General features: G+C 43.2%; 1 protein-coding gene across 1 annotated transcript in view; it reads left to right on the top strand.

Moving 5' to 3' along the window:
* Window positions 1-135: 135 nt before the first annotated feature.
* LOC106560953 (potassium voltage-gated channel subfamily KQT member 1) overlaps window positions 136-24,397 on the top strand; it is a 248,252-nt gene continuing 223,990 nt past the window's right edge. The window contains exons 1-2 of the mRNA XM_045688129.1: window positions 136-272; window positions 4,658-5,420. Of these exons, the coding sequence (XP_045544085.1) occupies window positions 4,804-5,420 (617 nt within the window). The 5' untranslated portion in view covers window positions 136-272; window positions 4,658-4,803. The remainder of the gene's footprint in view (window positions 273-4,657; window positions 5,421-24,397) is intronic.

The raw sequence follows: 24,397 nt of genomic DNA, 5'->3' as shown, positions 1-24,397 counted from the left end.
CGTCAGGTGGATAACGCTGTGCGCAAGATGATAGGCTCTGTCCACATGTGTCCTTCAGCACCCCTGCCATCCTGAGCGCACCGCCAGCTGCTGCTTTAACATATAGTAGCGCAACACTACCCTGTTCCTGACAGACACACATCCGAGACAAGCTGTTAGGGACAGAAACAACGACCTGAGTTTCTGTATTCTAATGTTTCATTTTCCATGGTGTCCACTGTCATTTACGCACAAAAAAAGTATTGCCGTTGGGTACCACTTTGAAGAGAAAGGTAGGTTCAATTTTTATTTAACATGAAAGGAATTTAGGCTACTAAGCTGTCTGAAATTATTTATTTTTGATAATTAAAATGTATATTGGATTTTTAGGCCTATTAGGACTTTTGTAATAACTCTAGCTGAAATGGAAACATCTTAATATAATATTATATTGCAAATATTTCTGTATTTTGTGTTATGTCTGGCAGAGACCTTTTTCTAAAGCTCATCTGAAGCATCTGATCTGTGTACATCTGTTGGTTTGATGGCTCAAAATACAGCTACTGTAGCCTGAACACAAGCACACATGACAGCTGTGACAGGTGTCACAGTTATAGGCCTGTTGTCTTTCTTTTAAATGTGTTGGTTGTGTTAAATACCCTATGCAATAAACCATGTGCTCTAATCATCATTTCAACATCCTCTCAGTTTTCACACAAACATGGTTTGCCCAAAATATGTTTAGACCTAAACATTTGAATATTAAAACTAAAAAGATTAAGGTTAAGAGGATGATATTCCTATGTGGAAGAAGTGATGGAATTGCCTGTCCATTTTTCCATGTATCCCTTTGTAACTGAAGGAAACATAGGAGTCCTATGACTGACAGAGTTATTGTGTGTTTGATGGTTGTCCAGCGTAGCTTAAACAACAGAGAAACTCAATCTATGAACTGGGGACAGCAGCAGTGTTTCTGAAACCAGACTGTCTTCACATTCTCTGCTGTGGAGGACAGACACGGAGGGTTGCTAGCTCCTGTTACGTTCCAGCCTCCCACCACAAAGGCTTGTTTCCAAGGGCTTAAGTGACCATGATCCGTTCGTCTCTTTTCAGACCCAGTTCAGTTTCCAGAAAATACTGTATATTGACCCCTACTAATTAGTGCACTTGTCTTTTCTGGGTGATGATGCTAGAGAAGGGGAGAGAGAGAGCGAGAGGGGGTAGAGCTTGGATAGGATAGACTATGCCTAAAGTCAATGCTAGCTGGGTGGTATCTCACCTGAGGTAAAGCTCTTGTGTGATCCTCTCTATATGTTGTATACCTTGTGTGTGGTGACCTCTGGTCTGTACCATTGGCTGTGTACTGTATCATGTGTTGTTTCTACTCAGTGGTGTCAGTGGATCCACAGAGCTCAGGGTGCCACTCACACGCTATCTGTCACCAAACTCAGATGGTCTCATGGCTCTCAACCTTGGACTGCTTGACATGCATCATCATTACCTGTTTGGACATTGTGAGTATATTGTCTGCTTGTTATGCTGTAAACACAGATCACATGTGAAAGGAGATAGCTGTAATGATGATGCATAGCGATGCCACACTTCTCCAAATACATAGTTACAATAGTAATCCCCTGTCTATCCTCATCCAATTCCTCATGCAACATTAATGGACCAGAATCCTCTGTGAGATCTCTCAGGACTCAGGCTGGGCACATGACTCAAGTTTAAAGTTTTATTGTCACGTGCACAAGTACAGTAAAATGCCTTTCTTGCAAGCTCTTTCCCGACAATGCAGTTATGAATATCCATAGTACTATAAAATATATTAAAGTAGAACAAAAACACAAGAAATAGAAATAAGAAGAGCACAAGAAAGTAAGTAAGCTTTATATAGGGTCAGTTACAGGGCCAAAACCATATTTACAATGTGCAGGGTTACTGGAATGGTAGAGGTAGATACTGTATGTATAAGGGTAAGGTGACTAGGCATTAGGATATATGATAAATGGAGTAGCAGCAGCACATATGATGAATGTACTGTATGTGTGTGTTGGAGTGTCAGTGTGAGTGTGTGTGAGTGAGTGTGTATAGTCCTGTGAGTGGGCACGGATTCAGTGCAAAAATAAAAGATTCAATGCATATAGTCAGTGTTGCCATTTTGTTAGCTATTTTGCAGTCTTAGGGCTTGGGGATAGAAGCTGTTCAGGAGCCTGTTGGTGTCAGACTTGTTGCTCCGGTACCGCTTGCCATGCGGAAGCAGAGAGAACAGTCTATGGATTGGGTGGCTGGGGTCCTTAACAGTTTTCCGGGCCTACCTTTCACACCGCCTGATATAGAGGTCCTGGATGGCAGGTAGCTAGGCCACAGTGATGTACTGGGCTTTCCACACCACCCTCTGTAGTGCCATGCGATCGAGGGTGGTGCAGTTGCCATACCAAGTGGTGATGCAGCCAGTCAAGATGCTCACAATGGTGCAGCTGTGGAACATTTTGAGGATTTGAGGGCCCATGCCTAATTTTTACAACCTCCTGAGGGGGAAGAGGCATTGTCGCGCCTTCTTCACGACTGTGTGCGTGTGTGTGGACCATTTTAAGTCCTTAGTGATTCGGACACAGACGCACTCGACCCGCTCCACTACAGCCCCGTTGATGTGGAACGGGTCGTGCTCGCCCCCCCGTTTCCTGTAGTCCATGATCAGCTCCTTGGTCTTACTGACGTTGAGGGAGAGGTTGTTGTCCTGGCACTAGGACAACAACTGGTGATCAGGCCTACCACTGTTGTGTCGTCAGCAAACTTGATGATGGTGTTGTATTCATGTGTGGCCATGCAGTAGAGGGTGAACAGGGAGGACAGGAGGGGACTAAGCACACACCCCTGTGGAGCCCCCGTGTTGAGGGTCAGCGTGTCGGAGGTAATGTTGCCTACGCCACCACCTGGGGTCGGCCCGTCAGGAAGTCCAGGATCCAGTTTCAGAGGGAGGTGTTCAGTCCCACGCTACCAAGCTTGGTGACGAGTTTGGAGGGGGACTATGTTGTTGAACACTGAGCTGTAGTCAATCAACAGCATTCTCACATAGTTATTCCTTTTATCTAGGTGGGTGAGGGCAGTGTGGAGTGCATTTGAGATTGCAGGTACCCTTAGAGTTCTTGTGAACAGGAATGATGGTGGTCAGCTTGAGACGTAGGGATTACAGACTGGGACAAGGTTGAAAATGACCGTGAATATGTCTGCCAGCTGTTCTGCGCATGATCTGAGAACACGCCCTGGAATACCATCCTGCCCCGTGGCCTTGCGAGTGTTGACATGATTAAAAACCTTACTCTCATCGGCCTCGGAGAGAGAGATCACCCTGTCCTCTGGGACGGCGGGGGCCCTCATGCACGACTCGGTGTTGTCTTTGTCGAAGCGTACATTAAATGCATTGAGTTTGTCTGGAAGAGAGTCATCATTGGGCAGATCACAGCTGAGTCTTCCTTTGTAATCTGCAATGAACTGTAGCCCCTGCCTATATAATAGGATTCCACCTTGTTCCTATATTGTCCTTTTGCTTGTTTGACGGCTCTGCAGAGGTCGTAGCAGGACTTATTGTACTTGTTTGTGTCCTCAGCCGTAGCCTTGGGGTTGGCTGTGATAACCCTGTGTGCAGTATCCCTGTTCTTTAGCTTAGCGCCAACCTCAGTGTTAATCCAGGGTTTTAGATTGGGGAAGCAGCGAACCTTCACTGTGGGGACAACGTCGGTGATACATTTCCTAATGAAGCAGGTGACGGTAGGGGTTAGCTCCGTGATGCTATCGGCTGAGTCCCAGAACATTTTCCAGTCAGCGCTAGCAAAGCAGTCCTGTAGTATAGCCTCCGATTTGGAGGACCATTTCTCTATGGCACTCGTCACGGGTACTTTGAGCTTCTGCTTGTAGACAGGAAGCAGAAGTATAGAGTCAAGATCTGATTTTCCGAAGGGGGGACAAGGGAGTCCCTTGTATGCTTGCTTGTGGGTAGAGTAACAGTGGTCTCCTACTTAAGTACAGGCACTAGTCATCGGACTCTTATAACTAAAGATAGGTTCACTTCACTGCCCTTTGGACAAGAAAAGAACATTTTAAGATTGACCTGGAAGTGTTAATGTCTGGTTTCCCATTGTAAATGACAAAAAGCAACGGCGCCTATGTAGGATGAATACAAGGTAAGAGATGTCATCTCTTAGGCATAGTCTATTATGTCCAAGCTCCTCTACCCCCTATTTCTTCCTCTCCTTCTCTAGCATCATCCAACAGAAAGTAAAGTGCACTAACTAGTAGGGGTCAATATATTTTCCTTAAGGAAACCGACCCGTGTCTGAAATGTGATGAACACATCATGGTCACTAAATCAGTCAGAAACTAGTCTTTTTGGTGGTAGGCTGAAAGGTAACACTTGTTACCCTACTCTGGTCAGCAACCCTGGCCCTGGAGAGATACAGGGCGGGGCTGGCTGCTTTTGTTTCAATGCAGCACTAACACCCTGTTTCATCTAATCCAGGTCTTGATGATTATTTCATTAGTTGGTGTTAAGGGTTTAAGTGGAACCAAAGCCTGCAAAGTGCCAACCCTCTCAGGACCGGGGTTAGTGAATGTACTACGTTACAGGGTCACTGTGATCACCCTGACCACTCTGATGTCATCATCTTCTCTACTGCAGGTCTGGTCACACATGTAGCCTAACACAGCGTGCTTACGCCTCTGGGGTGGACGTGCCTTGCTGTTTATCTCCTCCCACCTGGACCTCAGGTCTGAGCTTTGACCCAGCCCCCTCTTCCTCTGAACAGGACCGTTCTCTTTGGCAGTATGGGTGAGAATCGGGGTAGTTCCTTTCAGCTGCTGAACCGCATGCACAGAGACTGCGATGGTAGTGGTGGAGGATCCAAGACCTTCGAGCCAAAAGGTCATGACACCACCAGCCTCACCAACCCGGGCCCGAGCACCATGGATAGAAGCCAGGGCCCGGGCACCATGGATAGGAGCCAGGGCCCGGGCACCATGGATAGGAGCCAGGGCCCGGGCACCATGGATAGGAGCCAGGGCCCGGGCACCATGGATAGGAGCCAGGGCCCGGGCACCATGGATAGGAGCCAGGGCCCGGGCACCATGGACAGTGCTGCTGCTGCTGCTGCTGACAGTACACGCTTCTCTCCTGTTTCACTGGAACTGGACCCCACAGTGGTGAATAATGGATCAGACATTCCCTGCAGCCCGCAGACGGACACAAAGGACCCAGCGCTGCAGATCGACAGCCGGCCCTCTGCCTGCTGCCCTAACCCTCCTCCTTTCCCTCCAGCTAGCCGGCTGCTCTCCTCCAAGCACTTCCAGAGCCCCTACATATCGAAGACTAGCATGCAGGGGGATGTCTACAACTTCCTAGAGAGACCCACTGGATTGAGATGCTTCCTCTACCACTTCTTGGTGTGAGTACCTCTGCCTTTTCACCCTCTACTGGTCACTTCAACATACCGGTAGCTAAAAGGCTAGACTGCTTCCCTAGATGACCTTCATTTGTGAATATAACATGACATGTATCCTTATAAATGACACAAACATTTTTGATTTAGAAGTATACAGAATTAGTGGCTTTCAAATGTTCCCTAAAAATACATCCCCCCCCAAAAAAATAACAGTAGATTTGGAAAATGTCATTATTAGACCAAAGGTGAGGACACCACAGTTCACCGGAGACAAGACTGAATCCAAACATTTAACATTTACTGTGTTTTCCTCTGCATTTGTTGATAACGAAATCTGAAAATACTCTGGATACATTCAGTAACATGATGAGAATATTCCTGGAAAATGTGGGGTAGGTGCAACATAAAACAAAAAATGACAAGAGTTTGAGTGAGAGGACTAACTGGTGTCTCCAAGGGGCCACCCACCTCTCCAAAGTGTGAACAGTTCCTAAGTCATTTCAATGCACTTTTATGACTTAAAGAAGAGTCCTCAACCATAAGGTGCTTTTTTGAGCTCTCCTAACTGTGCCATTGAGGAGCTAGATCAAGCGCACTTGTAGTTTTATTTGGAACACAAACGCCATCACAATATGACTATTGTTCCATTATAAATCGCAATCTGAGTCAGGTGAACATCATTTGAAAGCCTGTTCTATTGCTAACATGGCTAGCTAAGTTATACAATACCATATTACAGTTTTAGGCTTTTACAATGCAATTCAGTGCAACAGATTATAATTTTGGTGTGCATCGAAAGTGGTCCTGAGTGCATTCAGGTGCGTGTGCTTTGGCAAATTTTCTTCACAATAGACAAACATAGGCTCATTCTGTTCAGAGCAACCCAGGGTATGATACCATGTCATCTTGTAGCTACATAAAACATGGTGATCATAAATGTTGACACAGTATATGACATAAGTTTTATAATATGGAAATGTGAAGTGCGTGTTTGGCTTGCTTGTATGACATCAAAGCTATTTATTATCTTTGAAAATACGTAGAGTCCTTTTAATTTACAGCATTTCCGTCACTCAGACAACAAAATGTTTTCAAGAGTTGCCAAATATTTCGGGAGGGATGGGGGGCGACTTCTTCAGAAGTTCAGAACGGCTGTCAGTCAAAACCCATACTGCGCTGTGAAGCGCAGAGCAGAGCATGTTACCGTACAGCCACTACGTTCCAATTTAGGCGTTTATCAGGGCGCAAATATGCCATTTTCAACCCGTATACGGGTACGAGTGTAAATCACTACTTATAGTTATAGTAGTGGCTGTAAGGAATATGTTCTGGTTCCCAGTAACTAAAGGAGGGTTTGTCTGTCACTGTGGCCTGGCTTCTCTGGTTATTCCTCCATGAGACCACAGAGCAGGCAGAAGGAAGTCAACACCATCCTGTCACCCACACCTCTGTTCTTGTCCGACTGCTCTCTTTTCTTACCTGCCGTAAACAAATCAGCCCTGTTCATGCATGAAGCATGGAGCTGCTAGTACTTTTTTATTTGGCCTTTAACTAGGCAAGTCAGTTAAGAACAAATTCTTATTTACAATGACGGCCTACCAGGGAACAGTGAGTTAACTGCCTTGTTCACGGGCAGAAGGACAGATTTTTACCTTGTCAGCTCAGGGATTTGATCCAGCAACCTTTTGGGTACTGCCCCGACGAGCTAACCACTAGACTACCTAACCTTTACCTGGCCAGGGGAACACACTGCACTAGAGGCTGTTTAAAACAGACCAATTTAACAGCGTTTGACTAACCCTTAGTCTCAGGTTAGGATTCATCTCTACACAATCTGGACAAGTTAACTGAATGTTTGGTTCTTGATTTTTAGTGGAGATCAAGAGGCACCCAAATCAAACATTGATTTGATGACAATTGACTGTGTCTGATGCAATAATGACCCATTAATTGGGTCATTCTACTAATTAGATGCCCTTTGAGAAGTCTTTCCATTTTAAGAGGTTAAATAAAAATGTACAATAGTAAGTGCCAAATAAAGTAACAGGTTTGACAACTTCTTCTTAAACAGGGGGAATGGAAGCTTATTGTGTGCTACAGGGAGTGGCAATTGAATGCAAGCTTCACAAAATCCAGCAAAGGGTAAGCATCAAACATGTAGAAATCGCTCAGCCCCAGTAAATTTGACAAGAGATTTGCTGGCCCTAGTCAATTTGACAAGAGACAATCCGTCTTTTGTTGACCAATAAGAAGGCTATACCATTTGTGAGAAAAAATATTGTTAATCACTATCATTTTAAGAAATTACAATGCAAAAATATTACACAACTCGTTTAATCTACAATGTATGTTCTTAACCCTGGGCAGCATGGGCCTGGGAGGCTCACAGGGATATTGGTATCCACAGTCCTCCACCAATTATACATTTAACTCCATACTTGTATTCCCCTTAAAAAATGTTGGCACATAAATGCACTTTAATTCAAGATTTTAAACTGAAATTATGTATCTCTGCCTCATGGCAAAATGTGTACAATAGCAAGATTTTTGCTTTAAAGTTGGAACAACAAAGTCTCTCTGCCCCAAGTGTGCAAAAGGCTTCAACTGCAACAACAAAAAATCTAACTTTTTGCTAAATATGTCCCTTCCCAAGGCCCAGGACTTGGTTCTTCAAACCATGCTCTGCCAAAGTCATAGTAAAACTCCTTGCAAATGTGTTCTCACTCAAATTGTGTTCTGATTATGAGGGGGTCCCTAATGAATCCTTGGACTCCAAAAGTTTGAGAACCCCACCACATTATTTCTGCAGACAACAATCTATCAGGTATGAAGGTAAGACCCAGATGCAGACATGTCAAATTAACAATGGTTTAATAATCCAACAGGGGCAGGCAATAGACAGGTCAATGCAGGCAGGGGTCAGTAAACCAGAGGTGGGGCAACGGTACCGGACGGCAGGCAGGCTCAGGGTAGGCAGAGTGGTCAGGCAGGTGGAGTCAGGACAGGCAAGGGTCAAAACCAGAGAGACTGGGGAAATCTGGAGCTGAGAAAAAAAACTGCTGGTTGACTTGACAAACTGGCAACAGACAAACAGAGAAGACAGGTATAAATACACAGGGGATAATGGAGAAGATGGGCAACACCTGGAGGGGGTGGAGACAATCACAAAGACAGGTGAAACAGATCAGGGTGTGACAAATTCGGAGCAGATATTTAGGATTTGGAAAACTTGGTCGCATAAAAATCTCAGGGAGATTTTACCGTAATTCTGTTACCGTTATTCTGTTGTAATTCTGTTGTTGCTCTGTATACATCAATGATGTCGCTCTTGCTGCTGGTGATTCTCTGATCCACCTCTACGCAGACGACACCATTCTGTATATTTCTGGTCCTTCTTTGGACACTGTGTTAACTAACCTCCAGACGAGCTTCAATCCCATACAACTCTCCTACCGTGGCCTCCAACTGCTCTTAAATGCAAATAAAACTAAATGCATGCTCTTCAACCGATCGCTGCCCGCACCTGCACGCCCGTCAAGCATCACTACTCTGGACGGTTCTGATTTAGAATATGTGGACAACTACAAATACCTAGGTGTCTGGTTAGACTGTAAACTCTCCTTCCAGACTCACATTAAGCATCTCTAATCCAAAATTAAATCTAGAATCGGCTTCCTATTTCACAACAAAGCCTACTTCATTCATGCTGCCAAACATACCCTCGTAAAACTGACTATCCTGCCGATCCTTGACTTCGACGATGTCATTTACAAAATAGCCTCCAACACTCTACTCAGCAAATTGGATGCAGTCTATCACAGTGCCGTCTGTTTTGTCACCAAAGTCCCATATACTACCCACCATTGCGACCTGTATGCTCTTGTTGGCTGGCCCTCGCTTCATATTCGTCGCCAAACCCACTGGCTCCAGGTCATCTATAAGTCTTTGCTAGGTAATGCCCCGCCTTATCTCAGCTCACTGGTCACCAAAGCAGCACCCACCCATAGCACGCGCTCCAGCAGGTATATTTCACTGGTCACCCCCAAAGCCAATTTCTCCTTTGGCCACCTTTCCTTCCAGTTCTCTGCTGCAGATGACTGGAACGAATTGCAAAAATCACTGAAGCTGGAGACCCATATCTCCCTCTCTAACTTTAAGCACCAGCTGTCAGAGCAGCTCACAGATCACTGCACCTGTACATATTCCATCTGTAAATAGCCCATCCAACTACCTCATCCCCATACTGTTATTTATTTTTTTGCTCCTTTGCACCCCAGTATCTCTACTTGCACATTCATCTTCTGCACATCTATCACTCCAGTGTTTAATTGCTAAATTGTAATTATTTCGGCACTATGGCCTATTTATTGCCTTACCTCCCTTATCTTACCTCATTTGCACACACTGTATATAGACTGTTTTCTATTGTGTTATACTGTGTGTTTGTTTATTCCATGTGTAACTCTGTGTTGTTGTTTGTGTCGAACTGCTTTGCTTTATTCTTAGCCAGGTCACAGTTGTAAATGAGAACTTGTTCTCAACTAGCCTACTTGGTTAAATAAAGGTGAAATAAAAAAATACAAAAAATAAAAGTTTGCATATGCACAGTTCATCCACTAATTACATTTTTGTAAATTTAACAGTGAAAATTGTTAAAAGTAGTCTTTGTGCATAGAGTTGTATGATTTCTTAAACATTGAAATCAATGTTTTTTGTTTGGTGTACATTTTAAAGTGAAAAATACTGAGTCAAAGCGTAATTCCATAATCGTGGAATTGCCCTAAAACAATTCTAGCCTTTTTATCTTTGGGTAACAGGGTTGACTTGTTATGCTCGACCCACTCAGTTTTCCACCGCAAAACACCAGAAAATGGCCGAAAAGAGTAGAACCAGCTCACCTGCTTTTACACTATGATTTGACTATTAGATGTTCAATGTTTCTTTAAAAAAAAATATTTCAAAAGGAATAGTTTCACCATATTAAAACAAGAGTTCAGTTCACGTAACAGGGTTGACCTTAAAATGAGGGACACACGTAAATGAATCACCACTAATCACATGAAAGAAATAATCATCTTCAGAAATTACTTTGTCAAAGCAACAAAATAACTAGGGCTTTACAATGATGGTGAAATCTTGGAGACATTTTGGACTTAACATCTTCCTAGAAGTCACAGAGTGTGCACAGAGTGACATGTCAAAATGCAGAATTTTGGCACTTTAGCAACCCACTGGGCACACAGGTCAATTCAACGTCTAATCCACGTTGGTTCAACGTAATTTCATTGAAATGATGTGCAATCAACCAGTGTGTGCTCAGTGGGAAGTCTTTATTCATATTAAAGATGTTTTGATGTATCCATGTGGTCTATATTAAAGGACATTAAAGCTGGGTCCCTGCCCCTGTTTCGGTAAAAAGCTGAGGGAAAAGGCTGGAGAAATGTTTACGCTCTCAAATTCATAGATAGAGCTATGGATGCCAGGAGTGACATCCATGATATCAAAATTATTGTTTTAACCATGTTTTGAGGCGATACAGTATTTGTTTACATTTAGTTTCTTTACGAACATTGGAGTTAAACAAGCTTATATTTCAGGCTCTGATGGAGTACAACAGTTCAACTAAGCTCATGAGGCATTAATACGTTATATTTTTCAAGAATCAATGGGTATACACTACCGATCAAAAGTTTTAGAACACCTACTCATTCAAGGGTTTTTCTTTATTTTGTACTATTTTCTACATTGTAGAATAATAGTAAAGACATCATGTAGTAACCAACAAAGTGTTAAACAAATCAAAATATGTTTTATATTTGAGATTCTTCAAATAGTCATCCTTTGCCTTGATGAGAGCTTTGCACACTCTTGGCATTCTCTCAAGCAGCTTCACCTGGAATGCTTTTCCAACAGTCTTGAAGGAGTTCCCACATGTGCTGAGCACTTTTTGGGTGCTTTTCCTTTACGCTGCGGTCTGACTCATCCCAAACCATCTCAATTTGGTTGAGGTCGGGGGATTGTGGAGGCCAGGTCATCTGATGCAGCACTCGATCACTCTCCTTCTTGGTCAAATAGCCCTTACACCGCCTGGTGTGTTGGGTCATTGTCCTGTTGAAAAACAAATGATAGTCCCACTAAGCCCAAACCAAATGGGATGGCGTATCACTGCAGAATGCTGTGGTAGCCATGCTGGTGTAAGTGTGCCTTGAATTGTAAATAAATCACCAGCAAAGCACCCCCACACCATAACACCTCTTCCATGCTTTATGGTGGGAAATACACATGCGAAGATCATCCGTTCACCCACACCACGGCTCACAAAGACACGGCGGTTGGAACCAAAAATCTCCAATTTGGACAAATTTCCACGGTCTAATGTCCATTGCTCGTGTTTCTTGTCCCAAGCAAGTCTCTTCTTCTTATTGGTGCCCTTTAGTAGTGGTTTCTTTGCAGCAATTTGACCATGAAGGCCTGATTCACACAGTCTCCTCTGAACAATTGATGTTGAGATGTGTCTGTGAAGCATTTATTTGCGCTGCAATTTCTGATGCTGGTAACTCTAATGAACTTATGCTCGGCAGCAGCGGTAACTCTGGGTCTTCCTTTCCTGTGGCGGTCCTCATGAGAGCCAGTTTTGTCATAGGGACTGAAACTTTCAAAGTTCTTAAAATGTTCCATACTGACTGACCTTCATGTCTTAAAGTAATGATGGACTGTTGTTTCTCTTTGCTTATTTGAGCTGTTCTTGCCATAAAATGGACTTGGTCTTTTACCAAATAGGGCTATCTTCTGTATACCACCCCTACTTTGTCACAACACAACTGATTGGCTCATATGCATTAAGAAGAAAAGAAGTTCCACAAATGAACTTTTAATAAGGCACACCTGTTAATTGAAATGCATTCCAGGTGACTACCTCGTGAAGCTGGTTGAGGGAATGCTAAGAGAGTGCAAAGCTGTCATCAAGGCAAAGGGTGGCTACTTTGAAGAATCTCAAATATAAAATATATTTTGATTTGTTTAACCCTTTTTTGGTTACTACATTATTCCATAGGTGTTATTTCATGGTGTTGATGTCTTCACTATTATTCTACAATGTATAAAATAGGAAAAATAAAGAAAAAGTCTTGAATGAGTAGGTGTTCTAAAACTTTTGACCGGTAGTGTATATCATTCATATATAAGTCCAAATATGGATATAGCAACTGTACATTGCCCCTTTAAACCATGGATGTTGAATTTGAGGTAAAGATGTTGCAACCATGTATACAATATGTACTGTAGCTATAGAAATCTATGATGAATGTTTAATTCCATAATCCCAGGATATTTAATGGTATGAGGATGGGGAATGAACGGTTGACTCAATAAGTGACTCGGAATGACCATGTGAATGGAAACAGCGTTGAGTCGTCCAGCTCTTGTTTTCCTCCCCTCTCTGTTTGTTGTGTGTGTGTGGCCTGGCCTCTCTGATGCTAATCTTCCCCAGCAGTAATTGAGGCTATAATGTTCCCCACTCACAGAGAGAGAACCTGAGAACCCCTGGACTCGTACAAAATTAAACCCTTCTGATTCATCCTCGCTGACGCTCCTTTAAGTAACTCTTACTTGTCAATGGGTATTTATGATTCTGCTTGGCCTCCTCTCCGCTCTGCTCCACTCTGCTCCTCTATATCAGGCCATCCGGGAGAGACAGGAGAAGAGAGAAAGGAAGGCTACATCAAGGGCTGTGTGCAGCAGCCATGACGGGCTAAGTGGCCTGCTCTTCATTACGATGACACAGATAGATAGGCAGAGAGGGTTGAGTGGTTGTGTGCCCGGCTGCCAGCGTTTCCAGACCTATCCGTCACTCCTCTTATCTGGCTGAGGTCAAAGCCAGAGCCAGGCCAGGGACAGTGTCCCGCTGGGGACTACGTACTTCAATGCCTCAGCCAGAGATGGAGGAGAAACAGACTCAACTCATGGCAATTACATCTGTCCCTGGGCCATAGACTCACAGGTCCACACATAATGACGGGCACAAAGCCATGCATACTCTACACACTCTCTGTCTCTCTCTCAGACACACACATACAGATATACATATAGTCCAGTAGGGAAGAAATCCCTCTGGTTACCCACCTTGTACTGGGACAGGTGTCAATAAAGAGTCACTGCAGGCTCAACATTGAACAGACCAGACACTTCGGATCTCTGATGAATATGTCTCTCTGTTGAATAAGGAACCAGTAGATCTCAGTCTTTCATATGACATTATCTTACACAGGAGATAAGGCATGTGTTACCACAGCCTCACTCAGCCCCTGACCACAGGCTCCTTTGATCCGTGGCTTGCCAAGCTTCTCACTCTCTCTTCAGATCATCAATGGCTCTGGACTGACTAGTCCCTAACTGATTTTAATTCTGAAGGAAGTGCATATTCAGGGTATAATCTACTGCTGGCTGTGAATGATGATGCTGTTTATCTTTGATGATCTTTCCATCATCTTCAGCTATAAGTAGATTTATTTCAATTTCTATATATGATGCACAAGATGGGTAAACCAGGATGATTTTTCTGTTGCTGTGGATGCTATGTACTGTATGGGTGATTCTACAGAAGTGATGTAAATAGCTTTCCCAAAAAAACAGTTTATTTACATCATGATGTGTTTTAATTAAATCCAAGGCAATAACAAACATATTCAGGGCTTTTTATGCCATTAAAATCCTTGGGCAGGCTGCCTAAAATAATAAAAAATATATACATGTTCGAGATGGAAAAACACTTTCAGTGTTAACTTAAATTACTAAAACCACATCTAAACTATGTAGAAAAGATAATGAACCTATATATTTTTTTTAGAATATAATATTTGAGAACTAACAATCACCAAAATAAAAACTGGACAGTCGGGGAGAATAAAAAATTCCCAAAACAATGAATTTTTGATGTTTGAGCAAAATAACACAGCATTAGCAATGGTAGCCGTCCAACCACACCCCCTGCCACACCCACCACCTAAGCCCCTTTTTGATTCATGAAAAACCTTGAAATTGTTAAATTAATATAGTACTACAAAGTCATTGTTTGTACACTTGTTTCTTTTTTTGTACTTTCTTTTTTTAACCCCCTTTTCTCCCCAATTTCATGATTACGATCTTGTCTCAGCGCTGCAACTCCCCAACAGGCCCTGGAGAGGCGAAGGTCGAGTCATGCGTCCTCTGAAACATGACCCGCCAAGCCGCGCTTCTTAACACCCGCTTACTTAACCCGGAAGCCAATGTGTCGGATGAAACACTGTTCAACTGACGACTGAAGTCAGCCTCCAGTCACCCGGGCCCACCACAAGGAGTTGCTAGAGCGTGATGAGCCAAGTAAAGCCCCCCCGGCCAAACCCTCCCCAACCATTGTGTGCCGCCAAATGGGACTCCCGGTCATGGACGGTTGTGACATCGAACCCCAGCCTGTAGTGACGCCGCAACACTGTGATGCAGTGCCTTAGACCGCTGCGCAGCGCAGGAGGCCCTATAAACCTATTTCCATTGAGGTGGCTATCCTAAACTTCATGTTTGAAAATAAAGCAATTTTTTAAACACAATTACTTCAATAGAACATCTTGAGTTGTTCTATTATTACATTGAAAGATACTGATCTTATTAGTAGTTTTGTTTATTTTTAAACATCTTTCTCTAAAAAATGCTGTCTCCACTTTTAATGTCACTTACGGACTGCAAAGGGAAACCCAGTCGCGAGCTGCCCTGTGACGGGAGCCTACCAGACAGGCTAAATGCCTTTTATGCTCGCTTCGAGGCAAGCAACACTGAAGCATGCATGAGAGCACCAGCTGTTCCGGATGACTGTGTGATCACTCTCTCCATAGCCGATGTGAGCAAGACCTTTATCCAGGTCAACATTCACAAGGCCGCAGAGCCAGATGGATTACCAGGACATGTACTCAGAGCATGCGCGGACCAACTGGCAAGTGTCTTCACTGACATTTTTAACCTCTCCCTGACCGAGTCTGTAATACCTACATGTCCCTGGGCCCAAGTCCCTGGGCCCAAGAAAGCAAAGGTAACCTACCTAAATGACTACCGCCCATAGCACTTTGAAAGGCTGTTCATGCTTCTACACCGGCATTGCTTGCTGTTTGGGGTTTTAGGCTGGGTTTCTGTACAGCACTTTGAAATATCAGCTGATGTAAGAAGGGCTATATAAATACATTTGATTTGATTTGATTCATGACTCACATCAACACCATAATCCCAGAAACCCTAGACCCACTCCAATTTACGTACCGCCCCAACAGTTCCACAGATGATGCAATCTCAATCGCACTCCACACTGCCCTTTCCTACCTGGACAAAAAGAACACCTATGTGAAAATTCTGTTCATTGACTACAGTTCAGCGTTCAACACTATAGTGCCCACAAAGCTCATCACTAAGCTAAGGGCCGTGGGACTAAATACCTCCCTCTGCAACTGGATTCTGGACTTCCTGATGGGCCACCCCCAGGTGGTAAGGGTAGGTAACAATACATCTGCCATGCTGATCCTCAACGCTGAGGCCCCTCAGGGGTGCATGCTTAGTCCCCTCCTGTACTCCCTGTTCACCCACGACTGTGTGGCCAAGCCACGACTCCAACACCATCATTAAGTTTGCTGACGACACAACAGTGTTAGGCCTTATCCTCGACAATGATGAGAGCCTATAGGGAGGAGGTCAGAGACCTGGCAGTGTGGTTCCAGGACAACAACCTCTCCGTCAACGTGAGCAAGACAAAGGAGCTGATCGAATATGCCCCCATTCACATTGCCAGGGCTGTAGTGGAGCGGGTCGAGAGTTTCAAGTTCCTTGGTGTCCACATCACCAACAAACTATCATGGTCCAAACACACCAAGACAGTCATGAAGAGGGTACGAAAACGCCTTTTCCCCCTCAGGAGACTGAAAAGATTTGGCATGTGTCCCCAGATCCTCAAAGTTATACAGCTGCACTATCAAGAGCATCCTAACTGGTTGCGTCACTGCCTGGTATGGCAACTGCTCGGCATCTGACCGTAAAGCGCTACTGAGGGTAGTGCGTACGGCCCAGTACATCACTGGGGCCAAGCTTCCTGCCATCCAGGACCTATATACTAGGCGGTGTATGGCCCATAAAATTGTCAAAGACTCCAGTCACCCAAGTCATAGACTATTCTCTCAGCTACCGCACTGCAAGCGGTACTGGAGCACCAAGTCTAGGTCCAAAAGGCTCCTTAACAGCTTCTACCTCCAAGCCTGCTGAACAATTAATCAAATGGCCACCTGGACTATTTACATTGAAACCCACCCCTTTGTTTTTACACTGCTGCTACTAGTTGTTTATTATCTATGCATAGTCAGTTTACCCCCTACCTACATGTACAAGTTACCTTGACTAACCTGTACCCCCGCACATTGACTCGGTACCGGTACCCCCTGTATATAGCCTCGTTATTGTTATTTTATTTTTTACTTTAATTTATTTAGTAAATATTTTCTTAAATCTTCGTTGTTGGTTAAGGCCTTATAAGTAAGCATTTCATGGTAAGGTTGTATTTGGCGCATGTGACAAATAACATTTGATTTAACTTTGATTTGATTTGAAACACACTTTAAAACAGTGTAGAATGAACGTTCCTTAAGCCACACCCCTACAAATATCACCAGGTGATGAGATTGCACCCTTCTCCAGCATGGCCACATGGTGGAGTAGTCTGTCTGCAACATTTAGGAGAACATTTTGTGAGCAAGTTGGTAAATCTGAATGTATTTTTAGAAGTTTCACTACCGAACATCTAATATATCAAGAAATATGTAAAGCATGTTTTTGGGACTAAAATATATGTTTACTGGGATGAACATAATTTCTGTCCCAATGAAATATTGCCAGCAATATGTTAGCTATGGGGATTCTTTAAAATCCAAAATAAGTCAAAATTGTCCAAACCGAAATGGTCACACTTGAAACATTTTACACCATAAAGATATATAGAGGTCTGTGTATCTATGCCATTATGGAGTCTGTGATAGCCTCAATGGCACTGCCCTTGCTATCTCCCATTTTATGTAGCATACACCATGCTTTACCAACTGAGCTACAGAGGACCAACGTGTGGGTAGTGGATAAGTGCACACTTCAGGAATAGTGTAGAGTATTGAGATGCATAGCCAGCAGAGAGGGGGTCCAACCCTCCAAGAGTCCAAACATTGACATCTATTTGGCCAAAACATAGATGTCTATAATGTGCTCTACTGTACTCTACTGTACTGTTCTCTACAGTAGGGGCGGCAGGTAGCCTTGAAGTTGTACCAGTAACTGTCGCTGGTTCGAATACCGAAGCCAAGAAGGTGAAAAATCTGTTGCTGTGCCCTTGACCAAGGTGTGATGTACAATGGTGACCCTGGTTGTGACCCCACTCCCTGCGAGTGTCTCAAGGGGAGTTAGGATATGCAATAAACACATTTCCATTACACACTTGTGTGTAACAGGAAAAATATAAGCACCCCCAAATAATAAAATACTCTACTGTACTCTACTGTATTCTACTACACTGTACTCTACTTTATGCTACTGAAGTCTATTGTACTTGACTGTACTGTGCTCTACTGTACTGTATTGTACTCAAGTTTACTTTATTTGAGTTTATTACAATTGAAGAAAGGGCCCACGGACTCTTGATCTAGTGGTCTTGGTCTTGAGACCAAGACCGCATAAATTCAGTCTTTAACTTGTCATGGTCTCAACTCTCTGGGTCTGGGCCTGGGTCTGGATCTGGATCTGGGCCTGGGTCTGGGTTTGGGTCTGGATCTGGGTCTGGGCCTGGATCTGGGTCTGGATCTGGATCTTGGGACCAATGTCCTGGTATAAATGTTGGTCTTGGCTCCTGGATATTACCGTAGTCTTTGGTTTACAAACCATAGGCCACCCAATTTGAAGAAGACAATGTTCTCTGATCATTGGCTGATCACTCCCAACCCATAGGAATTTCCAAACGCCTGAAGGTACCACGTTCATCTGTACAAACAATAGTACGCAAGTATAAACACCATGGGACCACGCAGCCGTCATACCGCTCAGGAAGGAGACACATTCTGTCTCCTAGAGATGAACGTACTTTGGTGCAAAAAGTGCAAATCAATCCCAGAACAACAGCAAAGGACCTTGTGAAGATGCTGGAGGAAACAGGTACAATAGTATCTATATCCACAGTAAAACGAGTCCTATATCGACATAACCTGAATGGCCGCTCAGCAAGGAAGAAGCCACTGCTCCAGAACCTCCATAAAAAAGCCAGACTACGGTTTGCAACTGCACATGGGGACAAAGATCGTACTTTTTGGAGAAATGTCCTCTGGTCTGATGAAACAACAAATAAAAGCTGGAGAAAATCATTCTCTCTACTATTATTCTGACATTTCACAGTCTTAAAATAAAGTGGTGATCCTAACTGACCTAAAACAGGGACTTTTTATTAGGATTAAATGTCAGGAATTGTGAAAAACTGAGTTTAAATGTATTTGGCTAAGGTAAGTCGGAAGTTTACATATACCTTAGCCAAATACATTTAAACTCAGTTTTTCACAACTGACACAGTGAATTGTTAGTGAAATAATCTGTCTGTAAACAATTGTTGTAGAAATTACTTGTGTCGTGCACAAAGTAGATGTCCTAACCGACTTGCCAAAACTATAGTTTGTTAACAAGAAATTTGTGGGGTGGTTGAAAAAGTGTATGCAAAATTCCTACTTCAACAGTTGAATAAGTGTATGAATAAGTGTATGTAAAATTCCTACTTCAACAGTACCTGACATATGTTGTTAGACATGTGTGATGAAAGTTCAGGAGAAATAGGATGTGCTTTTTTTCCCAAACCCAATTTACAACACTTACTGTATATAAACTCAGCAAAAAAGAAACGTCCTCTCACTGTCAACTGCGTTTATTTTCAGCAAACTTAACATGTGTCAATATTTGTATGAACATAACAAAATTCAACAACTAAGACATAAACTGAACAAGTTCCACAGACATGTGACTAACAGAAATTGAATAATGTGTCCCTGAACAAAGGGGGGATCCAACTCAAAAGTAACTGTCAGTATCTGGTGTGGCCACCAGCTGCATTAAGTACTGCAGTGCATATCCTCCTCATGGACTGCACCAGATTTGCCAGTTCTTGCTGTGAGATGTTACCCCACTCTTCCACCAAGGCACCTGCAAGTTCCTGGAAATGTCTGGGGGGAATGGCCCTAGCTCTCACCCTCCGATTCAAAAGGTCCCAGATGTGCTCAATGGGATTGAGATCCGGGCTCTTCGCTGGCCATGGCAGAACTCTGACATTCCTGTCTTGCAGGAAATCATGCACAGAACGAGCAGTATGGCTGGTGGCATTGTCATGCTGGAGGGTCATGTCAGGATGAGCCTGCAGGAAGGGTACCACATGAGGGAGGAGGATGTCTTCCCTGTAACGCACAGCGTTGTGATTGCCTGCAATGACAACAAGCTCAGTTCGATGATGCTGTGACACACCGCCCCAGACCATGACAGACCCTCCACCTCCAAATCGATCCCGCTCCAGAGTACAGGCCTCGGTGTAATGCTCATTCCTTCGACGATAAACACGAATCCGACCATCACCACTGGTGAGACAAAACCGCAACTCGTCAGTGAAGAGCACTTTTTGCCAGTCTTGTCTGGTCCAGCGACGGTGGGTTTGTGCCCATAGGTGACGTTGTTGCCGGTGATGTCTGGTGAGGACCTGCCTTACAACAGGCCTACAAGCCCTCAGTCTAGCCTCTCTGCATGTTCATTAATTGTCTATGGTTCATTGAACAAGCATGGGAAACAGTGTTTATACCCTTTACAATAAAGATCTGTGAAGTTATTTGGATTTTTACGTATTATCTTTGAAAGACAGGGTCCTGAAAAAGGGACATTTCTTTTTTTGCTGAGTTTATATATACTGTATTGTAAGTATAATCCAGCCTAAATCCAACGTAGGGCGAGGTCCTCCTGCCTCTCAGCACGTCAGCCTGGTCAGATGTTATGATCAGAAGAGGCATGTCTATTTCATAGTCATCTTGCAGGTTTGAATCTGAGGTCTGTTAAACCAAACACACCCACATATTCAGGAGAACGTTGTCGCAGTTGAGTAATAACAACATTGCTTGTAAGTTACAGGTAGACTTTATTGAGGAGCCTTTCAAACATGTTTCATTCACGATCTTTACAACAGTATACCCAAACTAATTTTGAATCAAGTGCCATGCCAACTTGGTTATTTTGGAATTATACTGTGTGGTGACATCTGGAAAGATCTCCGTGATCTTGAGCTGTCTAGTCAGTTGTAGTGGCGATAGAAACTAGTGCAAATGTTTCCACCAGATAGTTCTACTTGGAAACAGTGAACATGAATAAGTAGTCTTGTTCTGAATTGCCTGGTGATGAGAGAGGACACCCACAGTCAGAGGTGCTCACAGAATCTCCACTCACTCCACTCATGATGCACTCCAGTGGAGGCTATTGGTTACTACCATCAGGTTTTACCCTTGACTTGGTCATGGTCTTTGGTCGATTTGGAACTTTCACATTATAAACTGTTACTTTTTCTTACTGTTGGTCTATACACGTTGTGATGTGTTAGCACCAGAGCTCTAAAGCAACTGAGGACACATGAGGTTCCATGAGGAAACGGACGTTTTGAACGGATCTTGCGTTATCTTCTTATATCGCAGTATATTTGCTGTTACAGAAGCTGATTCATAATTTGAGACATTGATTCAGAAATCCTCATTTGGAATACGTTTTCATTTCCCAGGGAGATAGCCATTGATGGATTTCCCTAGATGGACAGTGACAAGCTTTGGCCAAATGGCTCGACTGACTGAACCACTGATTATGACAGACCACCTAGCTTTTTCATTCAGCTCGGCTGTAGGACCAATGTGACCTTACACTGGGGTCTCAGAGTCCGACACTTGTCAAGAAGAACACACACACACACACACATACACACACACACACACATACACACACACACACACACACACAAATGTTGTTTTGCTCCCGGAGGACCATGAATGGTTCATATTGAAGGGGGAATTTGGACTACACTGCAGTGACTGCTGACTGCTCTCTCTAGTGAGGCTGCGGGATATACGGTTACTGTAATAATTCTGGATCAACCACCAGCAGATCCAAGGGGTTTTGTCCTTCCAATCAGGTTCTCTAAGGATTGTGACCTGGTTTGTCCCGACGTTAACACCTCCAGGGGCTTCAGGATACACACAGATAGGGTTTAGGTCCATTAGCATATTACTGTAGGAGGAATACAGAGTACCTTAGTCTAGCTAGCTGCCACTTATATTTGTACACTTATCATGCACTTTTCGTTATACAACTGTCACAAAAGGCTACAGTGTGTGCATTTAAAAAATGTAATAGATGAAAAACAAATACTAATACATAGTAGTTTATACTGCATTTCTGGAACTACAAGATGCTTTATTCAATTGGAGTTTGATTAAAATACGACTCTGCAGTTTGTCTTATGTAATTGCGATAGTTTTTTTTTGTTGGCATGGGACCCTGTTCAGGAGGATTTGTCCTCTGTTTTTGCTCTGTCTTAGGATCTTCTGTTTTTGTACTAGGCATGAGTAATTTTAGAGTGTATGAACTCTGGATACACGCAGAGCTTGAAGTCTGGTTTTACTCTGTGTAGTACTTCATATATCATACTCTGCATTTATGCTGTTACCAGACACCACTCAGAGGTTTGGAAATACATATTTGGCTCCAGTGGATAAGTGTTATTGATATTGCTGGGGTCAGGGATTGGTCGTTCTATCTGCTTCAGTCCTCTCAAATTATAACTTTACTAGCTACCTTCATTTTGTTCTTCCAAAAGCTTCAACTTAGCCTGGTCCCAGCTCTGTTTGTGCCTTTGCCTACTTCAATGTCATTGTCAAGCCAAATTACAATGTTTGGCATGGCAATTCCATAAGGAGTTGGCAAGAGAGCAAAAACAGACTAGCACCCAGGCTAGCTTTGACTGGCCTGTCAGATGATGTCTTTATTTGTGTTGTATTGATAGTCTTGCAGGTATAACTACACAACAGGAAATGCCACACAGTATTCTACAGTACAACTATTTTGGGGGGAAATCAGAGTGAGGAAACAAACAAAAATAGAGGCAGTATTTCACACTGCTAAGTAACATAATTTTCTCCGGGGAATTGGACACTTGCGTATAACCTAGCCAACAATGTCATCATATTTTCATTTCTAAAAATCCAGTTAAGACACTCCCTTGTTATGACAAGAGAGAGGATTAAGGGATTAAATGTAATTTGAGTTTAACTGCCCCCTCCAATTTCTTCACTTCTTCTCCAGATGTTAGAAAATGCTCAAATTTAATCAAAATACGTCAGCAGATGAAACCACTACAATGATTTTGTTCACAATATACTCCTACTAAGGACAGGGATTTTCAGATTACAGAAATGCTTTATTCTCTTTTCATGATTCGTCCCATATGTGTGTTTTATTAATCCCAACATGAGTAGGCCTAAATGTTGGAGCCCTACATGTTTGATGATATCCCTCATAGCCTAAATACTGGAATGCTACTTCCATGTTTTGTATGGACATCTGTTCAGTTCATCGAGGATTTACAATAGCTACAATTCAGCAGGGAATTCAGCATTGCCTTTATACAAATGAGCATGTATCAGTTTCTCTCTCTCTCTCTCTGAATTATAAGGTTCTGTCTGCATTTTTGTCTACAATTTAGTTTTTGACATATCCTTGTTCTGTTCATGTTCTCTACCTATACACTTTAGTACTCTCAAATACTCCAATTCATGTTGTTCAATTAAAAAGTATACAAGATTAAAATTGCTCTCACCATTCAACCCTATTAGGGTTCATCATTTTAAAGCCATTTTTACAGATAGAACCTTGTAATGCTAAGGACGTGTGATCCTGTTACAATTTGTTTTCATACTACAGCTATCCAGTAGAAAAACCTTCTCCAGTTTTTTGTCATGGTGCTTTGAGATAGATTTGACCCGTTGTAGACCATAGGTTTTGTGCATTTCAGTGGGTTAACTGTCTTGAGACAGCTGTGGTTGTAGAGTCCAACGAGAGAGTGGTAGTCAGGTATGTGTCAAGACAACGGGCGAACCGTAGGGACCGTTCTCTAGTTTTACAGGCTGATTGTGTTCAACTGAGATTGCGTGAGTCTGAATGGGACTGCAGTAGAGTACAGTGGTACTAATCCAGACCCTCTCCCACCATTTCACCCCACTAATCCTGCCTTCAGCCCAGGGAGGGGGGGCTTCCTACTGTCCTACTGATGTTACCTCTCTGTCTGCTCCTGTTTTAGCACCTCTGGCGTTGAATGATTTGCGGTGAAATAAGCGTTCCAAATGTTCCTTTCAGTAAACTCTTAAAGGCAGCTGTACAATAGATGTTTAGGCACATTTTAGATGTCAGTTTGCTTTTGAATGGAAACTAACTCAATCATTGTCTGGGATTGTTTGGGTTTGTCTTGCTATTCCTTACCATCTCTCAGACAGGCCTGTTGTAGCTGGATCAGCTGAGTCCTATAGAGTGTGTTATTGTTCTTTGAGGAGGTTTTGGGCTTTAATATGTCTTTCTCAGTCTAGTAGTCAACTCACGCAAGTCCCGTATGCCAAGTGAGTGCAATCTACATCTGGGATGTGATGTTACTACAGTCGTATTCTCTCTCTCACTCTCACTCACACTCACATGAAGCACATGGAACATTATCATCACACGTGTGTGTTTATGTGTGTGACAGCCCTTAATCCAGGTGGAGGGAAATCATTCCCCCATCTGGCCCATGTGTCACAGAGTGTGAGGAGAATCCTCCTGGAAACCCTGGTGTGCATGTTTCTAACAGAACACAAATCTCACTTCACCCCTCCCACAGTCAGCGACACTGGATG

Source organism: Salmo salar, chromosome ssa10, assembly GCF_905237065.1.
Source record: "Salmo salar chromosome ssa10, Ssal_v3.1, whole genome shotgun sequence".
NCBI classification, from domain to species: domain Eukaryota; kingdom Metazoa; phylum Chordata; class Actinopteri; order Salmoniformes; family Salmonidae; genus Salmo; species Salmo salar.
This window is presented reverse-complemented; position numbering and strand designations above follow the sequence as displayed.